This window comes from Prinia subflava, chromosome 2 (genome assembly GCF_021018805.1).
Source record: "Prinia subflava isolate CZ2003 ecotype Zambia chromosome 2, Cam_Psub_1.2, whole genome shotgun sequence".
Classification (NCBI taxonomy): domain Eukaryota; kingdom Metazoa; phylum Chordata; class Aves; order Passeriformes; family Cisticolidae; genus Prinia; species Prinia subflava.
The window spans coordinates 58427161-58450678 of record NC_086248.1 but is presented as its reverse complement, the minus strand read 5'-3'; the positions used below and the strand labels follow the sequence as shown (position 1 = coordinate 58450678).

The following is a 23518-nucleotide window of genomic DNA, read 5'->3' as shown; positions in this document are numbered from 1 at the left end:
TGGAATTCCTCAGCTATTCATCCATTCTCGGAAGCCAACCTGTTCTGGTAATGCCTCCCATCAGGGAGTAATTTTTAATTGAATATATGTGAAATATCCCAGATACAAACAAAAGCTTTCAACAAAAGCAGAGAAGATGCACCTGAAAAACATCAAAAGGGCATAAGAAGGGGAAATAGAATTGGGGATTTCTAAAATGCTTGAGTAATTCTGGGGACAAGGTACCCTCTAATGTAGAGGATTTACCCCTGGTTTGTTGGGAATCCCTTGTGCTCCCTCTGGGGGTTTGCAGACACCCCCATATGTAGGCATTTGCTGGGTGCTTGTCAGAGGTGGTATGAGTAATTCCTTCCTATCTCATAGGGCTTGGTGACTATCCAAAAACCAAGAGAATTAGAGGGGGGAAAGAACGTGTGAGTCACAAGGGGATTTTTAATTTGTAAATGGTGTTTGTAAGGCTCATGTTGAAATACATCATCCAACTCTGACATCCAAATTTTAGAGCGGCTGTTATGGGTGTGGGGGAATAGAGGTGCAAAGATAATGGACTCAGAAGATAGAAAGATATATAGCAGGAGACTGAAACATTTCAGTTCACTTAAGATATCCAGGTGATTTGATGACTCGATTACCTCATTTTTAAGAACTTTCCACAGGAGAAAGATAGTTATTACTGAGTCTGGTTCATGGAAGTGATGTAAAAGCCAAAGTAAGACACATAACTTTGAACATTTATTTGGCAAATTTTTAGCATATGGGAGGACAAATCATTAGAATAAGCCAGCATTTTAAGGAAATGCTTGAGCCTATGGGCATCTTGAGCCTGGGCATCTTCTAAAAGTTACCGGGCTTTGTAGATGGACAGCATATAAAGTTTATATTGAGAGAAGAACAGAAATATTGATCTAGTGGCCCTTCTTAGTCTTAAAATTCATAATTATTTTAGGAGAGAAGTACAGTGTGCTGTGGTGTGGCTCCTTGTTACGCTTCTGAAATCAAGCCCCTCAACTAAGTACACTTCTGAAGGCTTCCTGTGCTGGGTGAAGAGTAAAGCACTCCTCTATCTTCAAGCAATGTGGTATCCTTAGTGTCCTGTGACTTTTCTCTCCCATGAAAGACTGTGCATTAATATCACTCTTCACTGAGGTTTCTCAAAACAAGGTCCCCAGTCACTTTGGGGACATAAACTGACAAAGCAGACTGACCTGGGCAGTTTCAGGAGGCAGTTCAAATTTCCCACAAACCATCTGCAGTTTAAACAAAACTGAAAACTTGTGCATATTGGGACAGTTTTTAATTCAGGTTACCTCTCAAGCTTGAACTACTTAACAACAAAGAAAACCACTTTAGCATTTAAAACACACAAAATATTACCAGGAACATTCCAGATCCACTGGATAAGTGTGAAGCTATCTATTGTCACCTTAGGGAAGTTCCAATGCAGATGTGGTTTTTCATAAAATTTCATTATATACTTACACAGGTAAATATAGATACCTCAGATACCAATGAGAATTAGAGAGGTAATTCATTACCACATACAGATTGTTCATGTCTGTCCTTATTTTCTCCTGTGGTTCTATTCAGAACAATATAGAATGTTTGTATACAGTCTAACAGAAACATCAAGGTTCATTACAGCAATTCTCTTATGAAATCTCTGATGAGAAGTACAGAAATTATCATCTCTGCATCTATATATGTATTGAGAAATACACTTAGCAAAGAACAAAGTAGCACAGTTATCTTTGCTGAAACACCAAAAATCTTTGCTTAAAGCATTTTGGTTTATTTTTGTTCATACAAAAAAGTTCTGTGAACCTCAACAGTGTTGGATCATATGACTCACAGGAATTTTTTCCCATTTATTTTAGGAATGCAGAGCACATATACAATGCCATATGTAGAATAAATAAAAATATATACAAAAAAATTTAGTCCAGATATTCTTCTATAAATGTTCCTGCACATAAATAGCATTCATTCCTAGCTATCAGATCACAACATATTTAAAATTATTATCTGTAAGGTAAATGCATGTTTTTCCATCTATTCTCAATCTAAAAATTATTTTGATGTTCATAAATTAGATACATGTTCAATGAGAACATGTAACTGCTGAAATAGACATCTTTTCCAAACCCAGTAAAAAATTCAAAAATTACCTTAGTTCATTAAGACTGGGTAGTAATGACTTAAAAAGTTCAGAAGCCCTTTCTTACTATCTGTGATCAAATGGTCACAATTCTCTTATAAGTACTCATATTCTTGAATTATTTCTTTTATATTTTTATATATTTTATATTTTACAATAATCACAAAAGAGGTGGATCAACCGGAGCAAGTACAGAGGAGCTTAACAAATGGGATCAGAAGTCTAGAAAGCATGTTCTACTGAAAGAACATAGTTTGTTTAGTCTAAAAAAGAGAAGACTGAGAAAAGATATGATAACAGTCTTCAACTATGTAAAAGGTTGTTGTAATAAGCGTTCCTTGTGCCCACAGGGGATAGGGCAAGAAGCAAGGAGCTTAAATTAGAGCAACCATGACTTACAGATCACAAAAGACATTTTATGAGATCCTGTAAACTTAAGTTTTAAGATTTAAAAGCTTATCTACTTAAAAAATTACCTTAAATATATATACAAAGCAAGAAGCAAATTTACTAACTAGTCTTTAGTGTAACACAAATAGAAAACAGATCAAGTGTTGTGGACCACAAGGTTTGTCCATGTGGAGACCAGCGCAAAACCACCAAGTGCTGACAGCAGAAGCTCAATGAAACAGATTCATTTCTTCTCCACAATGGCCACACTCTGAAGATCTTTGCTGCACAATTACTTGATAACTCTTACTTTTGCTTAAGGCAATTTCAATTTCCACTTTGCTGTGACTTAGTTTAGTTCATGCACAAGGACATAATTTCAAAAGTCTAAGAATAATTCTGACTTGGTCAGAGGAACTGAAAAGGAAAAATAACAAATACACAATGAGGGAGCTGTTCTCCTGACATCTCAAGTTAAAGTAAATTACTATGATGTGAAGAGAAAAAGCATTTTCCTTTCTCCCTTCAGTGTTGCTTATTACTGACCTCTGGGTCTAACCACTCACTCTTTTAAAAATCATTTTAGTGTGTCTGGACAAACAGAAATATGAGTAACTATTAACTAATCACTGTCATTCAAATAATTCCATCAGTGTCCAACCCTCGGTCATTCTTTCACTTTTTTTCTTCAAGAGGGGGGGAAAATTATGAGCTGAATGCTGGAAGTCCTATTTAACTCACCTCAGTGCTAGTCATGCAACAAAGCAGGCAATAATCACACCTTTTGATATGATGTAAAACAGTTCCACACTATGTTTACTTCAGTAAAACAGGCAACAGTAATTTTTCTGCCTATGCATCACCTGGAGATTTAAAAAACTATAGAAACCAAAATAAAGCACACCACTTTACCAGTTTTCTTTTTAAAAGAAAGAAATCTATTTTCTTCTCTAAAACTTAGATCCTGAGCAGTACCTGTATTTTCAGTAGAATTATAATTACTTCTTACTCATTTTAAGAGATGTTGAACGAAGAAAAAAAAACAAACAAAAAAATCCATTCCAAAAAGTGACAGGCATTTAAAAAAATAATTATCTCTATCACAGTCTCTGTCACAGTAATTAGCAGCATTTTTGTTAGATGCCCTTTACTCCACAAGCCTTTTTAACCACAAGACTGTGAACACAACCATTCTGCGTACAGTTCAAAGCCCTGCCTTGTTGACAGACATAAATAATATTTCATCAAGGAAACATTCCTTTTCAGTACTGGCTCTCAAAAGACATCTAGCATCTTTAAGGAACTGAGATTTGGACTGAACCATCTGGCTAATGGAGTGCTAAATTAAGATTAATTAAGATTAATAAATCAATCAGCAGAAATTAATCATCTGACAGGGAATTCTCAAAAAAAATGCCTTGGATAAGATATCCGTAACCTGTGATCATCTTGATCCAACATTGATTTTTAAATTAAATTTCTCCCTGCCACCATGGTCAGATATACCTAATGGATGATATAGAAAAGCTTTGCTTTTCCTTATTAATGTTGGACTGAATAACAACATATTTTATACCTAAATGCTAAAAGCATTCACCGAGTACAGAGCTAAAACTCTGTGGGAGAGCAAAACACCTGTTAATGAAAACCCAATAAACGTCACTGTCCCGGACTCAGGCTGGAATCTCCAGCATTTTCAGTTTTCTCAAGAGCAAAGAGTAAAGGTGACTCACTTGAGCAGTCCATTACCTTGAATGCTCCTTTTGAAAAAGGCTTTGCAGCCCTCGCAGGACCAGACCCCATAGTGGTACCCTGAGGCGTAGTCGTTGCAGACGGCGCAGTACCGCGTCTCCTTGGTGGACTCCATGGACAGGCTCCCCTTCTCGCTGCTGCTGGACATCCTCTCCCGGATGCTGTGGCGTCTGCTGTCCGAGCTCGGTCTGTTGGCAGCAGGAAAAACCAAAAGAAAACAAAAAAACAAGCATAGTTCTTTCAGGGAGGTCAAGCTTCATCCTCTGCTTCAGGTTGTAAGAAAGAAGTCCTGTTTGTTTGAAAACAACTGATAGACAAAAATAATAATAAAAAAATAGTTTATCTACTGCCCTCTCTCCTACTTGGAAAGTTGCAGAATTAGTAAGATACAGGGCAATTTCTTATAACTCAACCTGAAGATATTGGGAATTATACCTTGAAAAATAAAAAAGCTATTTGATAAATTAACCAATTTTTCAACAGTACAAAGGAGCACCAAAAAACCAGCACTATTTTGTGTACCTGGTCCCATCCAAAGGTTTCAGCATAATGCAATATCAGCAGCTAGGCTGAGAATCTGAGTAAAAAATCCCTTATGATTGCACCTGAATTAGTTTAATTATTAACTTAAATTATTATATTATATACACTTAAATTATTAACCAAACTGCTTGCAAGTGTTATTGCCCAGTTAGAGATGCAAGCTTTCCTTCATTGTCAAGATATAATACTGCATAAAAGAGTACTTTTTCTCATTACAATACCACTTTCATAAAAATTAAGGAGCTGCTTTAGCACAAGAAAAAAAAAGGTATTGAAAATTGTTGCCGAAGAACTTTCGTTTCAGTGACACGGACGTTACCGCACACGTACGAGACATGCACGTGACCAGCATGTGCAGGATGCTGTGCAGGTGAAAACCAAACAGATCTATCTGTAAATGGCAATGAATTCACATCCACTGAACCTGGGAAGAGGTTATTATGGGAAGCTGCTGCAGGTGTGATACACAAAGCTGAGAGGATGTGAAATTGCCAAGGGAACCACCAGTGAACTCTGGGTTTGCCCCTGGAAGGCAATTCTTGCAAAACACGCTTTCCAATAAGAGTCTGCACTAAAAATTGTCCAGGAGACAAGTACCATGGGGTGTGACAGCACCAGACAAGCTAAAACATGAAGAATCCTACTGTTTATAGTAATTATCCACTTACATGCATGCTTTAATTGCTGATTAGTAAACAGGTGGCATTTATCTCCCCAGAGTCTCAACATTTTCTCAAACAAACACATCCTGGTTTTGAGCCCAGGAGACTCTTTCAGATTTCTTCCTACGTACCTAATTTTGCCTTATTCCCTCCTTGAGCACAGCAAAACTTGCTTTGATGAACCGAGACATCTGGCAGCAACCACACCTTCCTGCTCCAAACCTGTACTCCCCAGCAGCTTTCTGATTCCTTCAGGCATGCCCTTGTATCTCATCTAGCCTAAGTCCCCTGACATCTCCTGCTGTAGTATCTCTTAACTGCTTCCTACCAACCAAAGGCACCTGGAGTCTCACCTGTACTCTCAGCCATTCCCTCAAGACTTTATATAGATAATTTCTGTCCCCAAATATGATATTAATCCAAAGCTTTTCAATGAAAATATACCAGTCATTAAAAAAACGTGAGCCTTTACCAACTTAGCAGAAACTGCTACAGGTATCATTCAGGTAAACTGCATTTTTTAAATTCAATGTTCTTTGCCAAGATTTATACAAGCTATACAAGATTTATCCAGCTAATTTTGAACATTTACCTAAATATTTTTTTTCTTTCGCTTGGAACCTGTGCAGAAATAAAGAATTTTACAGGGTGAAGTGCTGACATGACTCATCTCTGCTTTTTAGTGAGACAGGAAAATTGGAGAATGTCACAATTGACAGTATGATTCTATGAAACTAGGCAGGGGAAAACATCCTTGAATATTTTAGATGTTAACATGTAAAAAATAAAAAATTTCAAATGTACTCAAATCAATACAGTAACATTAATCAATCATTATGGATACAGCACATATATTGTGCGTATAACTACCTTTTATCTTTTCCAGCCCAACAAAACTAGCTAATATTTTTTGTTCTTGTCGAGGTCCTGAACCTTCTGTCCAATTTGCTATTTGCTATATCCCAGTGCCTCATTTAATTGACTTCATTTTTTTTTCCTCTACTGAGCACTGATCAAAGCTGTTCTTGCTTATCTTCTCCACCCCATTCTCATCTGTCTGAAGCTTTATCACCTCTGTCAGTATAAGTTTAAATAAACCATGTTATGGCTTCTTTAAAATACATACTCTTAGGTACACATAACTGCAAGAATGTTTTAAACATTTGAAGTAATCCAGCAAGCAATCCAATAACGGTCAATATAATTTTAACAGCAATAGACTAATCCATTAGATGTACATGGTGACTTGATAGATATGCATAATTTTTGATCCTTTTTTTAAAACTGATACAAATATGCATGTTATAGAAGATAAGGTTCCCAGAATTATTTTCATATCAATAAGAAATACTAAGAAATTAAAACTTTGCACTTTAAAAAACAGTATGAGAAAAAGAATTCAAGTTTCAAAACAATTACATATTTTTGCAGGTGTGTAGCAGTTTTCCAATATTACATGCTTATTAAAGCAATCCTATTTTCCCAGTTGGATACAAAAGAAAACCCTTTCATAGGTAAAACCTATAAAAAAAAATTAAGAAATACCAAAAAGTATTGACTGATCTATCAGTCCAGATAAATTAAATTTTCATCTTTTCAGAATATTCATCCTGTTTCCAGATCAAGCCTGGGTTCACAAACACATTTTTATTGAAGTTTTAATTAAGAAAGAAAAAAAAATACTCAAAAACTCCCTGACACCAACAAAAAATCTTCTTTTAACGTAGAACAAATAAAAAAATTCATTAAATATGTGTACCCCAAGGAAAATAAGCTGCATGAAAACATCAGGAAGGAAGATGCAGTAAAGACAGATATCTTTTCATGCTTGTGTGTAGTCTGTCCCACAGGTCCTGTCCATCCTCAGCCACACAACCAGGCCCCTTTCCCAGAGAGAGGCTGCATGGGGGGAGCACCATAAATCTGTTAACACAGGCTCTCACAAAGCAAAAGGAATCTAAAGATGACCTTGCTGCTTCCCGCCCTCAGAATCAGTTCCACTCCAGCAGCCCTTGAGCAAGGTTTTGCAAACTGGCCCTGCAGAGTCATTGCAATCAGGCTTTGGTAAACCACAGTGGGAAGAACACTAAAACACCCCTAGCCCCATATTCCCCAAAAATAGCATTCTTTCCATTTATACAGTGGAAATAAAAGCTGGTAATAAATTAAGTCAAGTAATTATTAGAGGAGGTGAGGAGAAAAACTTTATGTGAAAAGAGGATGCCAATAATAGAGATTGCTAAATCAAAATAACATATCAGATTTCATCCAGAAACCAGCTGCTAGTTGGTGTACACCACAGACCACTGATGCTGTGTCCTGACAAAGAAAACATAACAGTCCACTCTTCATCCAGTTTTCGGTTAGGTTTCAAGGGCTGGTCTTCTTGAGAACATAGTACAACAACCTAACCCGACTTAATGACTTTGGCAAGACCATCATTCCCAAAATACAAGAGCAGAACCTTTTCTGCAGTTCCCTTTGTAACCTATGCAAACAATAACCAAACTGTAAAAGACCAAAAGATCTTGCCTTGTTTACCAAAAAAACCCACAAATCACAAAGAAAGAAAACCCCAGATAAAGCCCTCTCTCCAAGGCCTGCACAAAACCAGAAGAGATAAGAAACTGAAAAAAACACAGAATTTACTGCACATTCCCAAATGTAATAACACAGCAGACATAAAATGGAAAGTGTTTGGGACCTACAGAGCAGAACAAACTTGTCTTCCACACTCCTTTTCATGTTTCACACTTGGATGAGTGTGTAAGGAAACAAGACACCTCTGCTTTATACCTTCACTCATCATCTGCAGCTCTGAATATGAGACTATTAACCATATATTGACTGCAAAGTAAAACAGAAGTGTGCATGAGACAATTACACTCTACTGATGATGAAGATCAGCTAGGACTCCCCCTGAGTGCCAATGATTCCTGATCCATGGCTCTGAGCACACGCAACACACACAACTACATTCTCTTCCTCCTCAAAATAGGATGGTTTTGTCTCTAACACCTTGCATAGCTCCTGACCCATGCCCTGAAGAGGGCCACTTAACCTGGCCAAGCCCTGCCTGGGAGTGTGAAGCTATTCAGCAGTGAGAGCCATCATGCTGATCTTTGCACCATGCCCTGGCTTTGTTTAGGTTACTAAAATATATGCAGGGTTTTCTCGCCCCACTGCCCTCAGTTTATTCCCTGATGATCAGCAATGCCCCTGGCTGTAGCATAAAAACCAAGAGTAATCAGCATTTCCCTTAGATAACAACGATGTTCCTTCCAGCTTAGTGCCTCGCTAAACTTATCATTCAAATTCACCAACACTTTCTGTATGGCATAAACACAGCTGTGAAAGTTTGTGAAAAGAAGCTGTAGGATGAGGAAAAGCTGCTGTTAGTTCATACCTCTACATGGGATGCATGGCTAGCTCCTTCCCTTTCCCACAGCCCTGACAGCTGCCTGGGCCTTCACAAGTCTTTCTGCCAAAGGAAATACAGACTGTAACCAGGAAGACCACCAAAGCAGAGCTGCACAACAGCTTCTTTGCACCTAGACAAGACAGGAGGAGGCCATCCTGACAGACAAATGCTCCTCTGATCACTTATTAATTTCATGGCTTTGCTCATATCTTGTCTTCTCCTTTGGGGTAAATGCAGGGACACCTCAACAGGATTACTTGCATAGAAAACCCCAAATTGATGTGCATGAATGTGGTGAAAAAATATTGACATAAAAGAATGAGAAGAGATCATATGAAAGACTACTTTAAAAATAACAGAACATGTATGTGAAGGCCAAATAAGAAAAATGGCAAGGAAAGCAACAGAAAACTGACCGGTCTCATTGTAGACAAAGAGAAAAAAAATAGAACTGACAAAAGAGAAATGTAAGAAAAATAAATTAAAATAAAGTTATATGAAAGCTGAATAATAAAATAATCTTCAAATGTTGGCAGTATTTCACAGTGTATCAGAAAATGTATTTTGTAGTCAGAAGACATTGAAACACTGTCTTTAGAACTAAAATAAAATATAATTTGATTTTACAACGTAAATTTAAAAACTTATGTCAAATATCTTGGTATTTACCAAGAAACAGTAGTGTTGAGGACAAGCTCTGGCAACATGAAAACAAAACCTTATCTTTTTGGTTCATCAAAGCTTCTTATTTGACATGAAATTAAACATTTCCTTTGGCATTAGTTTTATCATCTTCCTTCATTTGTAACTCTGGTAATTTTAAAATGAGTGATTGAAATGCTACATTTGGATATGCCAAAACTAAACCACTCCATGTGTGCAGCAAAATGTCCTCTAGAACTATCTAGTAAAGTCAGTATAAATTTGCACATTCTTTCAGTCTCTTAAAGCTTCATTTTTGAAGAATTTAATTTTATTCTCAGATCTCTCACTAATATTTGCTGACTGCATTGAAGCCTAGAGAGACGTGCTTATGCACTGTCACTGAGTGGTCCACAACATCTCTAGCCACATTTCCTGGAGGTTCTACTGACTGGAGGGTAAAGAAGCCCAGACTACTTGTTCCTGTATATAATACCTGAACTGGGATGTTTTCAATACTTCCCAATCCCCTACTTCCAGTCCTTGGATTCGTTTCCATGGCTTATACATTTCAGCTAATCATTTTGCAGCAGATTCCCTTGACAGCATAGAAGTCTGCCCAGCTTTCTGAAAAATGTGGAAGTTTTTCTTGGGAATATCAGGGGAGTGAGGGACGGGTTCTAAATAGGAAAGAGCTCAATCTATTTGTCAATTCTATGGGTCTGAAATTAAAATTCATACAAAAAAATCTTTCAAATAAATACTGAGAAATTGATTCTCTTTTATTCTGTTTCTCAGTGCTGTTAGAATCTAAACTAAGCTCACTTTCAGGGTCATTTTCATTACTCTTAAGTAAGGAATGGTGGTGTAGTTGTACTTTATGAAATAGCATAAAACTGAAATAGTTTTGAAGCAATAGCAATTCTCTGGGTTTTATTTTTCCTTATGCAGAGAAGTTTCATAATTTCTGTACATAAGGTGAATGCAAAAACACCCACACATATTTTTTATATGAGTATACCTTTAAAAAAGATTAAGATTATAAACACAGAGTGGTTGAACTGCATCTTGCAAATGCTGCTCAAATCTTCAATTATCTGTCCTGTGTATATCTATGTTATCTTTAATTATGTGACCATACTTTTCAAAGGGCAACAGCTCATCAGTGCACCAAATAAAAAAGAATTTATTAAATGAGCAGCTGCTCTGTCTGTGAGGGATTTTTTTCCATGACTGCTCAGTGTCGGGTGCCTTACTATCAGCACATTGTCCGAATTCTGAATTAATTTCCTCCCAGTATTTCCATGCCACTATAGCAATTTAGCAGCTGACAGGCCCTAATGAATGTATTTTTTCCAATACTCTTCTGAGCTGAAAGGATAAAAAATGAGACTGAGAGAGATTAAGGTCAAAAGTATATACTGAGCTATGGGCAACCTGAGTTTTTAAGTACTCACCATCAAATAGGTTTTGAATGCTCAGAGTGCTACTTTTCTTGTCTGCAATTGCAAGGGCAAATGTTCAACACTTAGTGAATCAGACTGTAGGACTTCCATTCTACACAAAGAAAATTACAATACAACACCAGAGTGCTTGTGAAGAGTTTGATTTAAATGATTTCTGAACTTTACAGAAGCTTTTGTGGCAGAGAATTAGACAGAAATTTAGTTCTTTAGGCCAGAAAATCAGCTGCTTCCACAAAATAATTTTTGCCTCTTTTCTTTTTTAGTTAGCAGTCTTTGGGAAAGAGTAGAGAATTTACAGTGACATATTCCACGACAGAAGTATGAGGCATTCCAAGATGATCCTTTTCATATATTGTAACAGCAGCCCACTTTTAATTACTTTATAAATATGGAAATAATTATAATAATAATCACAAAGGGACCAAATAAGATTTGCACAGGTCACCTTATCTTGGGCTCAATATTTGCACATAATAGCTTTTTGGCATGTAGCTTCTCACCTTCTAAAGAGGACATCTAGAAAAACAAAAGTGTTACCCTCCTGCCTCACAGTCAGACAGCAGAGCAGGGCTGTGTTGGTGGACCCCTCACTTGTGTTGATGCAGCATGGGATGACAGATCACTCATTCAGCAGCAGAGGAAGATATCAGTGGCACCCACTAAATCTTGTATGTAGTGACACTAAGTCCTTTCTTCTACTCTGTTTTAGGATAAGTAAAAGCTCAGACACACAGAGGCTGCTGCCACTGCTGTCAGTGGGAACCTCTGCTCTGTCCTCCTGTAGATGTTCCTCGTCTACTGCTCTCATTTGGCCCATCCAGCCCCACCTGTCCCATTCTTATGCTCACCTTCACCTAGGGCTTTCCCTTCCAGCCTCATCTCCCTGTCCAGAAAGGACAAACTTCCCTCCTCTAGTACCTGGCCTGACTCTGCCTGGCTACTTCCCTCATGCCCAGATTCCCTGCAGGCATTTCATCCAAAGCTCTCCTCTTTCTCCACCACTACTCATTTTCCTCACATCCTGAGCAGGATGGCTCTGCTCTTCTGCCTCCCTCTGTACCCCAGCAACCCAGTCTGACATGATTATTTAGCTTCTGTAATATTTATATATAACCCTTTCTTTTCCTGTGACCTGGCCCAGAAGTTGCACAAGCCCATACTGATATTTGTAATGAAAGAGGATTTGAGGGACCTTAGTATTGCCATCTCTTGAGCACATATAACTCGTTAATCATAAAAGGACATAACTATATATTTTTTGCCAAGGCTGATTTTAAAATTTTTGCAATCCTGTGGTGAGCAACTCTTTATAAGTGCTATCAACTATCAAGACAAACTATGAAGTTGTTCAAGTCAGACCTACCAGAATTAAAAAATATAAATTTTAAAAAAATCAGAAGTATTTCTTTGTAATACCTGTAAAGCTCTGAAATGTCATTTGTATATAGGGTCTCACTTTATATGATTTTTAATTCTGTCTTTTCTCCTCTGGAGTGGGACTGCTTCTCTTAGAAGACAGGCCTTCAGAGTAATCACTCCCCATAGCCTGAGGCTTTGTGCGCCAGGACATTTTTGCCCCTGGGATAAAATGAGGGCCAGAAATACATCTTAGAAGAACCAATTAAAAGAGGCCATGCAAGCCATAACGTGTGATAAATGCCATACTATATGCCAGAATTTCCCTTCTGAAATAAGAGAAAATATTATTCTCCTATTAATATTTTGAAGACTTGTTAAATCACCACAGAAACCTAGTTTCTGCAAAGAAAAAGTTCAGACAAGAAAATTCCTCTCCTTCAATTTTCAAGGAAAAAATATTTACAGTGGGATTTCCATTTTGCAGAAATACTGATTTTTAAAAGATTTGACAGAAAGATATTTAAACAACAAAACTTTTTCTCATCCTGCAATGCACATTTACAAAGAAAAAAAAGTATATAAGGTATTATTAGTACAAAGGATAAAAGATACATCCATAGGTACTATTCAGCCTTGTTAAGCAGGAGGAGAAAGCAGGCAGAGCATCCCTTAAAAGACTGTATATCATGACCTGCCCCACAGGAACTTGTTTTAACTTGCCCTTACAATATTTCCAGTTATTGTCACTGTCTCTGTGAACTGTTTGTTGCTTCACTACCTCATGGCCAGCCCAAGTCCTCTGCTGGAAATAAAGCTGATTTTCCCACAGCTATTTCCAGTTATCCTGGGAAACAATTAAGATGCATCTCTCTTGGTACACATTTTCCCTTCCCTTTCCTGCCACACCACGTATTCTCCCTCCATCCTTTCTTTCAGAGTCTCCTTTCTAATTCTCCTGCTCTCATAAGGAATTTGCTTGCCCCTTAGTGTGCATAAAAATCTGAAAGGTGCCTTGCCAGTCTCTCTTAAAACAGCATATTGACCTGTTTTTGTGTTTTTCTGTTCACAGAATAAAATCTGCCTTTTCTGCAAAAGATTACTCTGTTGACTTGTATTTCACTTGTGATCTTCTCTTTCACTTTGACTATTTCTTATTCGGTTTTCCTTTTCTCTACTTAGTAATTCTCCAGTTATTGTACTTGTTCATTAGTTTTCTCCTTCCTGAAGGCCAGGTACTGCACTGATCCTTAGAATTTCAGAAATATTTAATGTTTCGGATTCTGTTGTGGTAAGCAGCACTAAAAAATGTTCTCTTACATACTTACATTTCAAGTGACCCATTTGCAGCTCTCTGCTACCTATAACAACTGGCAGATAACTTTTGGTCATTTAAAAATTAATGGTAGTGCCTGATGTGTGGAATGAAATCTCTGCAAATTACTGGGTTTGTTTATCTTTTGAATCCCTGCTCATTGGATGATCCCTCTACTCTTTAAGGAACAATACCAGTGGAAAAAAAATTTGATCCACTTCCCTAGGATACAAAATAATGATTGGTCAAATTGCTCAGGGTTTTTCTGCCCATTTCTACCTCCTGCCAAGTGCAGTTTTGCCTGGGCACGATCTGTCCCTGACACCATCTCTCAGTCCCAGACTCTGCTGCGTGAAGAGTCATATAATCTGAGGAACCTCATTCCACTGCCTCAAAGCATGCCAAACTTGATGAAAAAGCTGCTGACAAAGTGTCCCTGGGTGCTGCACAAGATATGATTTTCTGGCAGCAACACCAAATTGCTGTGTGCCTCTGGAGACAGGGCCCTGAGTGTGGCAATCGGCTGTGCCCACAAGTGTGCCAAAGTGGAGTGCTCAGCAGGCAAGCACTATGGAAGCTTGCACTTAGGATATCTCACTTGAGTGTAAACAATCTGAAGAATAGAAGGTTTGAAAAGCATTTGAAAGCATTAACAAACCGAAAGGCCAGCTTCAGCTAACGATCTCATGTATATCCTGTACAGATTTCACACTTTTAGAAATTCCCAGACATCCTTGTCTCTGTTAAAGTTATTCTATCCCGCAAGGTCTCGGCTAGAAATTGCACCCCTGTATTTCTTGTAAGAGTCTTAGAATTATAATATGGCTTTTGTGAAAAGTCTGAAGTTTATCCTTTCATAACACATCCAGAAAAAGTATTTTCTCCAGGTTTCACTCTGGAAAACCTTTTCCAAAATTACCCAGACACCAGGGTACTTTTTTTTTCCCCCTGTTTTTAATGCTCAGATAAACTAGCACAATCCAAACATCTGAAAGGAAAAGGTTAAGTGCACTCAATAAATTGGAAAAAGGTATTTCAGGAAGTACTGTCAGATTCTTACACTTACCTCCAAACTATTTCAAAGGCAAGTACCAGCAAAAACACAGGAATCAGTCACAAATCTTTCTTTACTGTGCCTTTATAGGACTTCTAAGTGTTCATATGATCTTCTTATTTTTGGGTAAGTCCTCTTTCCAAGTATTAAGGATGCACACATTGTTTAACCCATTATCCAAAGGTTCACTGAATTCCTTGGAAAATCTTTCAATGACCATTAATGACATTTTTAAGAAAAATGCTTGAAATATTTAAATTTTCTCATTTACAACACCCTCAAAAAATTGTTAACTAGGAATGTGGATTGCAAAATGCAACATTATAATTTAGATACCATTGTTTCAAAAATTCCAACCAAAACCGATTGAATGTTGCAAATTAGATTTTTTTAGAACGAAATCTTTAAAATGTTACTTTAAGGGGCATACTACATTTCAAAATGAACTTTTGAAACAAAACACTGGTACAGCCACGTGTGGTCATAACAAAGAAATCTGAGGGCTCTAAGCCACAGGAAAATAAACCTGGGTGAAATAAAAAGCTACTTAAAGTAGTGCTTTGGAGTTCATCAAAGTGCATACAGACCTCTTGAAACAGCTAGAGAAGAGACAAACACATTTTCCCAAACAGCTTACCACCAGGACATCTCCAAGAAACTGTTGCTAGCTACTTGTAAGAATACAGAAAAAAAAGACTAGGCAGGGCTGCCAAATCCAAAAACGTGATGGGCAGCAGAGAAGGAAAGAGGCACTGGGGAAAATCTGAAACCTACTTGTAAAAATGCTTGAGTATTTGCCCCAGCAAAAAAGGTTTATCTGCAGCTCCTTGTTATTGTCACAGAAATCCCTAGGAAGAAAGCCTCTGCAGTCCCTTGGACTAACAGTGCACAGTTCAGGGCCCAGTGAAAGAAATAAACAGTTTCTGAACATACAGACCCATTCGTGTTTAAGCCAATTTCATCAAACCAAACTAATAAATACACATATTTAGGGTAAAATTTTTGGGAAGATTATTCTGGGAGTTACTAAAAAACCCCTAAGGGGCAATACTGTCATCAGTCACAGACAACATGACTTCATGAGAGGAAAGTCCTGCTTTTCAAACTTAGTCTCCCTTTATGACAAGGTAACACACCTATCTGATCAAGGGAAGCCAGTTGGCATAATCTTTTTAGTTTTGTCAGTGTCCTTCTGAACACAATGTCCAGCTCATGGCTAGATAAACTCATCGTGAGACCGGTGAGCAACTGGCTCATGTGAGGAGCACAAAGGGTTATGAGGTGACATCAGACTGGTGACCTGTCACTAGTGGGGTAAAAGAGGGCTCCTGCAGAGAAACTTAAACAAATTAGAGGGCTGAGTAACTACCAGCCTTAAGAAGTTCAAGAGAAAGTGCTGGATTCTGCACTTGGGGTGGAACAACCCTGGATGTACAAAGAGTGGGGAGCGAGATGTTGGAAAGCAGAGCCACAAAAAGGGACCTGAGGGTCCTGGTCAGTGGCAAGCTGAACACGAGCCAGCAGTGCCCTGGCAGCCAGGAGGGCCAGCCCTGTCCTGGGGGACATCGGGCACAGCATCACAGCAGGGCAAGGGAGGGGATTGTCCTGCTCTGCTCTGAGCTGGGGCAGCCTCACCTCCAGTGCTGGGGGCAGTTTTGGGTGTCACAATACGACAAGGATATGAAGCTATTAGCATCCAAAGTGGGGTGACAGATAGTGAAGGCCTTGAGGAGAAGCTGTATGAGGAGCAGCTGAGGTCACTTGGCCCATTCAGCCTGGAGGAGACTGAGGAAGACCTCACTGCAGTTAGAACTTCCTCATGAGGGAAGAGGAGGGGTAGGCACTGACCTCTCCTCCATGGTGACCAGTGACAGCGCCCAAGGGAATGTCCTGAAGTTGTGTCAGAGGTGGTTTAGTTTAGATTTTAGGAAAAGACTCTTGACCCAGAGGGTGGCTGAGCACTGGAACAGGCTCCCCAGGGAAGCAGTCACAGCACCATGCCTGACTGAGGTCAAGAAGTGTTTGAACAATGCTCCCAGGCACATGGTGTGACTCTTGGGGCTGTCCTGTGCAGGGCCAGGAGTTCAATGATCCTTGTGGACCCCTTCCAATGCAGGATACTCTATTATTTTATGATTCTTCTGGTACGTGTACAATAAATATGCCTTGAAATTTGACATTTAAATATGACTTGAAAGTCATATGCTTGGAAGTGTAACAAGGGTAACAGGTGGGAAAAAAGCCCATGGCCAAGAGTAACCAATCAAGGATAGGTGAAAAAAGTCTGGCAGAAGGCAAACAAACAGCCAGTCTGAAAGTACCTCATACTGTCCAGTCACTGCATACAAGGACTGCATTTCAGCTGCAGGGATAAGCTGCAAACATGGTCACAGTAGTCAAGGGCTAACAGAATTCATGTGCTCTGTAGCACATATATATATATACACATATCTATCTATATATATATATACACTTCTCTACTTCTCTATTAATAAAAATAACAAATTATGTCAAGTTTCAGCCTTGGACAGCCTGGACCCTAGTAGGGGCAATGCAGACCTTACAGGAGCATGCTTTACTTTGTCCTTTCAGCCAAAATGGAGATAACATGTATGCACAGAAATAAGGTACCTCACAAAATCACGGTAGTTTGTGAGGAAACATTGATCCATCAGAGGTGTTTGAATTGTACTTGTCCTCCAGAAGTTCCTGAATTCAACTTTGCTTGCCAAGTCATTCTGTCAATAGTGAATAACAATGAACAGAAACCATGAGATAAGCATACTAGAGTTTGACACAGCAGTGGAACCTGTCAATACCATGTATTCTAGTTCTTAGGTGTGTCCTAGCTTTTTAAGGCCAGATCCTGTTAACACACAGTTACATAAAATATGATTATTCATTACGTATGTCATAGAGGTTCTCCAGAAATTGCATATGCTAGAAATATATCACAGAATCACAGAATTTGGGTTGAAAGGGGCCTTAAAGATCATCTATTTCCAACCTTCCATCCATGAGGGACACCTTCCACTAGCCAGGATACTCAAAACACTTTCCAGCGTGGTCCTGAACACCCCCAGGGATAGGGAGTTCAGAACCATGTAAAAAATAATAAGAAACAAAACATGACCACGTTGTTATATAAAGGCCACAATTTGAGACATCCACACCAAACTGATTTTCAAAATTATTTGATTTCTCAGATTCTAGGCTCTTCTTTCAAACAAGGACAGTCATAAACCTTCAGCATCTCTTTAAGTAACCCTTACTTACAATAACAGACATCACCTCTGAAAATTTAGTGTTAAAGGCTACAAAGCCTGTAATTTTTCTTTATGTCCAAAGCATAGAAACTGTAAACTGCTGCCACACATGCAGTATAGCTCTTCTTTCATTTCTGAACATAAATGTTGAGGCTCAGAGTAGAAAATTAATGCTCTTCAATATACAGTCACAAGTGGCATTTCCTGTTCCTCACAGCAACACAGAATAAGTTCTGGCTCTTCACAGGTGCCTCAATGCAACACCTCATTAATCTTCTCACTTTTTATTGTTGGTAGACAGTAATTGCTCTCTGCCCTTTAAGTTACAAAGGAAGGAAAAAGTCTATTAGACAAATTAATGCAGAATTAAATGTACAGTATTATGGACACAACAGCCGCACTTCCGTCATGACGTTTAAAAATATATTATCCATTCACATGGGAGACACCTGATACCAGTCTACCAGACACCAGGGACTCCTGCTAGATAATCAATTTCCAGATATGCATGTCTCTCATAAATGAAGGGGAAAGTAATCCACCCAGGTTTATTTGTTGCATAATACTCTTTAATGGCTAACTATTGCAGAAAACCCATCTATTTACTCATTTCTAGCCAAAATATTCTTTGTTGCATACAACTGAATGTTGGAAGTGGATGCTGTGTTATGCTTAGCACAGCAACCCTATCAACCCACCATGGTCCAGTTCGAGCCTGGACAGGAAAGCAGTAGCTCAGTGGAGCTGAAACTGGCAGCTAATGGCAGCACATTCCTCCTCAAATATGGTCTGGGAAGACTGGCAGGATCCTATCTCAGCCCCACAGCTCTCATGGCACTAGAACTGCAAGAGCAAGCAGCTATGACAAATTTCACTAAAAACACCGAAAATATTTTGCATTTCCTCACACCTAAATAGTCCCAAAAGCTTCTAACACTCTGTTTCAGACATTAGCCTTCCATAAAATGACCTGAACTAGCAGCAATTTAGGAGCAAACACCAGGCTCTCATCTAAGCTAACTGTGGTATAAATAGGAGCAAAATTAATGCTTGATTTTCAAATAGTCCATGTATTCAAAACTACACCTGCATATGGTGAAGTACTGAGTGCAGCACTTGGGTCACAACAGTCCCATGCATCGCCACAGGCTTGGGGCAGAGCGGCTTAAGAGCTGCTCAGTGGACAGGGACCTGTGGGTGCTGTCAGCAGCAGCTGAACATGAGCCAGCTGTGCCCAGGGGTCAAGAAGGGCGATGGCATCCTGGCCTGGATCAGCAATGGTGTGGGCAGCAGGAGCAGGGCAGGGATTGTCCCCTGTACTCGGCACTGCTGAGGCTGCACCTCGAGTGCTGTGATCAGTTCTGGGCACCTCACTTGAAAAAGGAGTGTGTGGGAGCAGCTCCAAGAAAGGGCGCAAGTCCCGTGAGGAGCAGCTGAGGGAAATGGGGTTATTTGTTCTCTACAACTGCCTGAAGGAGGCTGAAGTGAAGCGGGAGTCAGTCTCTTCTGCCTTGTCTCAAATGAAAGGACAAGAGGAAGTAACCTTAAGTTATGTCAGGGGAAGTTCTAAAAAGATTAAAAAAAAAAAAAAAAAAAAAAATCACTGAAAAAGTGGTTAGGCATTGAAATAAGTTGTCCAAAGAGGTGGTGGAGTCACTGTCTCAAGTGTTCGAGAGGTGTCTAATGTGGCACTTGGGAATATGGTGTTGGGGTGATTATGGTGGTGCTGGGTTGATGGTTGGACTAGATGATCTTGAATGTCTCTTCCAACCTTGATCATTCTGTGATTCTGTGATATCAAAAGTGTTCTATAAGACAAACAGCAAGATATTTCAATTATTGCCCATAATCCTCTGTTCTTTGATTTACCTCTGGTTTGGTTTTAATTTAGTTCTAACTAATAAAAATATTTTGAAACATCAGTAAGTTCTAAAATTGTACTTTCTTCATTAATTCCATCTAAAACCATAGTTACTTAATTTCACATATTTATGTGAATTTACAGATCATAAAGTTAAATAATTCTAAATAATTCTTGTCTATTGCTAAAACCAGAATCCAAAACCAGCTTCAATCAGGTCACACGGAAAAGTATAACACATAAAATGGAAAGATAAGCCAATAGTGCAGAGATTCTGAATGAATATGTCTTAACCATCTCTTCATTCTCCAGCCTCAGCACTGCTCCACAAACCCCAGTGGGAACTGCCATATGAGACAAATTCTTGATTTCTGCTTTCCCTTGCTGATAACCCTGGTAATCTTGCTGGAGAACAATTTGCATTTCTACCCAAGAGCTCAGTTCCCTTCCAGCTGCTCTCTGGATCTCACAGCCCTCAGGAATTGAACAGTGGTGCAAGTGTACACACAGCAGCAGGCTTGGAAAGGCAAGTACGTGTAACTGCATCCGAGGCAAAGAGAAGGCTTGCTGCTGCACATGCTAGTGAGCCAGAAGATGAGACAAAGGCATAGGGAAGGAGAGAGAGAAAGAGCCTTCCTTACTGATAAGGGACAGGTCTGCAAATGCACAACAACCCACCAAAAACAACAGCATCCACTCTTAGCTGAGCTTTTAATGTATGAATAGGTACCTGCAGGTAGGTTTTGGTTTATTAAATTTGATTCATAGTCAAAATACCTTCTAAAAAAATATTTGGATTCTTTTTTGTTTAAAGAGATAGGAGATATTTTTCTGAACTTGTCAGATAGAGTTCACTTAAACCCTTTGACATATGTGTGCAAATGCAAAAGGCAAAAGATCATATTCTCAGACAAGAAATTGAACTGGCTCGAACTTTTTTCCTAAGACCTAAAGCAATTGTTATTAGTATTTTGAAATAAAAAGTAAAAAATTAAAAATGGCAAATTATTTTAGCAGCAAGATTCCTAATGCAGTATCTACTTCTGCTTTAAAATTTATCAATTCTCTTCAAAAATATTCTGTAACTACAAGGTAGCCTTGCTAAATTAATGAATCACAACAGTTCAACCTTATGGATGCTCTCACCTTCATAAATTCATTTGGTCAAAAATACAGTTGAAATGGGCTTACGGATTATATCCACGCAAAATCATATTTAATTGTAATTACTTCAGTGCAGTAATAATTTCATTCAGTAATAGAATTCAGCTAACAGGATGAGGATTAATTGCATCTGAGTATCTGAATAAGTACTGAATTTCAAACCTACCTCAGGACTGTTGAGGGAAAATTGATTTTTTAATACATCTTTTAAATCTTGTTCCTTCTACAGAGCAGCTGTGCATATGTCTAATAGTAGAAACAGCACTCCACATCTTCAGAACATCCAAGGGTTAAATAGACAAAGAAAATAACTTGAAAGTGCTGAGAGGGATAAAATGGAAATCTAAAGACTAAAAGTAGCTCTTCAAATAATTTTTCCCCATGACAATTTTAGTGCAGAGCCTAATACAGACAAAAAAAAAAAAAAAACCAAACCCAACCCAACCAAACAAGCACAAACAAAACCAAAAGCAACCACACAATTGGACAGCACGCACCAATCACTTTCCAGTTGCAGAAATACCAGTTCTAAAACCTTCTGTAGTGATTCTGAAGAAATGATTTATAGGATGCAGTAAATGAAACTTCTATTTCATTCCTTGACTATGCTAGGACAACTGAGATTTACAATAAAGCTAGTGATTTCAGATTTATTAAGCACTGAAATACTTTGTTACATTTCCATTAGAATACCTATTTCTTTTTTATTTCTACTGAGGCCTATTTTCATTGGACTAACTTACATCTGGCATTACACTTTTAAAGGAGTCTCAGTTCTCACAAAAACAGTCTTTAGTATCTCTCACACTTAGAGAGAGAATGTTGCAATGATAACTCTGGTTTTGAATTTGGGATTCAGGATTGGTCACAGGACAGAAGTCTTGTTCTTATTTTTTAAAATTTTTCTTCTGATGTCATCTGAAAAGGATCAAGTGGTTGGCAGACACATACCTGAGGAATTTCTCTGGGACAAGGAGAACTTCCCCAAGGAATCTGGTAGCAAATGAACTGTAATAAAGGATACCTCCAGAGCTCATCCATTTTAGGCTGCTACATGACACAAACATGGCTCTCACCAGAATTCATGAAATGCTGGTCTTGGGGACCTGTTCTCATTTATTTCTTACCGTGTCTCTCTTGTAATAAACAAGACAAATAATTTTGCTCTTCTCCTCTGGTTTTTAGCTCTGGAATGACCTGGAAGGACTGTGCAGAAGTGGGGTCAGTCCCTTAGGCAATGCAGCTTTCAGGTTGCTTATCATTTCCAGAGAGATCCACATTTGTTGACAATAAAGTGAATTAGAGGGAGAGGAAACAAGGCATTTATGAGTCAGAAATGGGTCATACATGAAAACAGCTTGAAGCTAATAATATTTAAAGCTGCCATTTAAAACATTATAAAAAAGCTGGTGCTATCCATACAACAACACTTTAAAGCCTCTTGAAAAGACAATCTTCATCCTAAGTAATAGTCTTAAATGCTTAAAAAAAAAAGAAAGGGGGGAGGGGCAGGGGGTTTACAGACAGCATTTAATATTTGCTTATATACTGAATTTTGTACTGAAATGCATCCCTCTCTCTGGAGATTAAGATCTTCAGTGCTTTGCTGAAATAAAGCCCTCATCTTAAATAATGAATAAAATGAAGATTGTATCCAAAAGTTCATGTCAGAAGAAAATTAACCCCTTGATTCTGTCCAGTCATCCCTTATCTACCTATAGAATAAATATATACAAGGTAGCTGAATATACAATTCCTTTTAAGGACTGAAGTGGAAATACATTGATGCTCCATTCTTTCTGAGAAATATGCTGGGTATGTGTGTTTAGCAAGCTTGAAAACAATTTTTGTTCCATTTCAGATACTGTGCTTAGTAATACCATTGCTAATTTCCAAACCCATAGTCACTGACTGAGCACCTACTCAATATTTTAGTTCTTTTCACCCTTAGCCTCACATGTAGCCTCATGTCTTCTTTCTTAGTGAATCCTGCTATGGAAACAGTCCTGTCGATTTTTCACACTTGATTTTCAGTTCATTATTACAGATGGGCACTTTACAGACACCAGTAAATGTCCACATTTACTGTCCTGTATAGTAAAACAGCAGTGTCTTCATTTCACATGTTAGGACATTAGGCAGAGAGAGGGAGAGATCTGTGCACACAAATTTAGTTCTGGCATGTTTCAGGTTTAGGAAGGCTGTAGTTATGATTTCACTCATAACTTTATTTTCTCTATGCATATGAGAAATACCAAGGCTTTAAGGAATTAAAATCACCACAATCTAATCAGTCATTGTGACTAGCAGTTGTTTCAGGAATGATGGAAGCTCATGTGTAGAGCACCAACATTGGCCGCATTGGACCTTTGATCAAACCAACAGCTGGGTTAATCCATTACCTTCTGGCTAAATCTGTAACAGACAGCAATAAAATGCAAAAATTGCACATATCTGTTGGGAGGAAGATT

At 38.5% G+C, this 23518-nt stretch overlaps 1 protein-coding gene across 1 annotated transcript in view; it reads right to left on the bottom strand.

Annotated features, from left to right (window-relative positions):
• Window positions 1–23518, bottom strand: part of ESR1 (estrogen receptor 1) — a 108626-nt gene that overhangs the window by 72994 nt on the left and 12114 nt on the right. Inside the window, 1 exon segment of the mRNA XM_063390133.1 lies at window positions 4295–4485. Within this exon segment, the coding sequence (XP_063246203.1) occupies window positions 4295–4485 (191 nt within the window).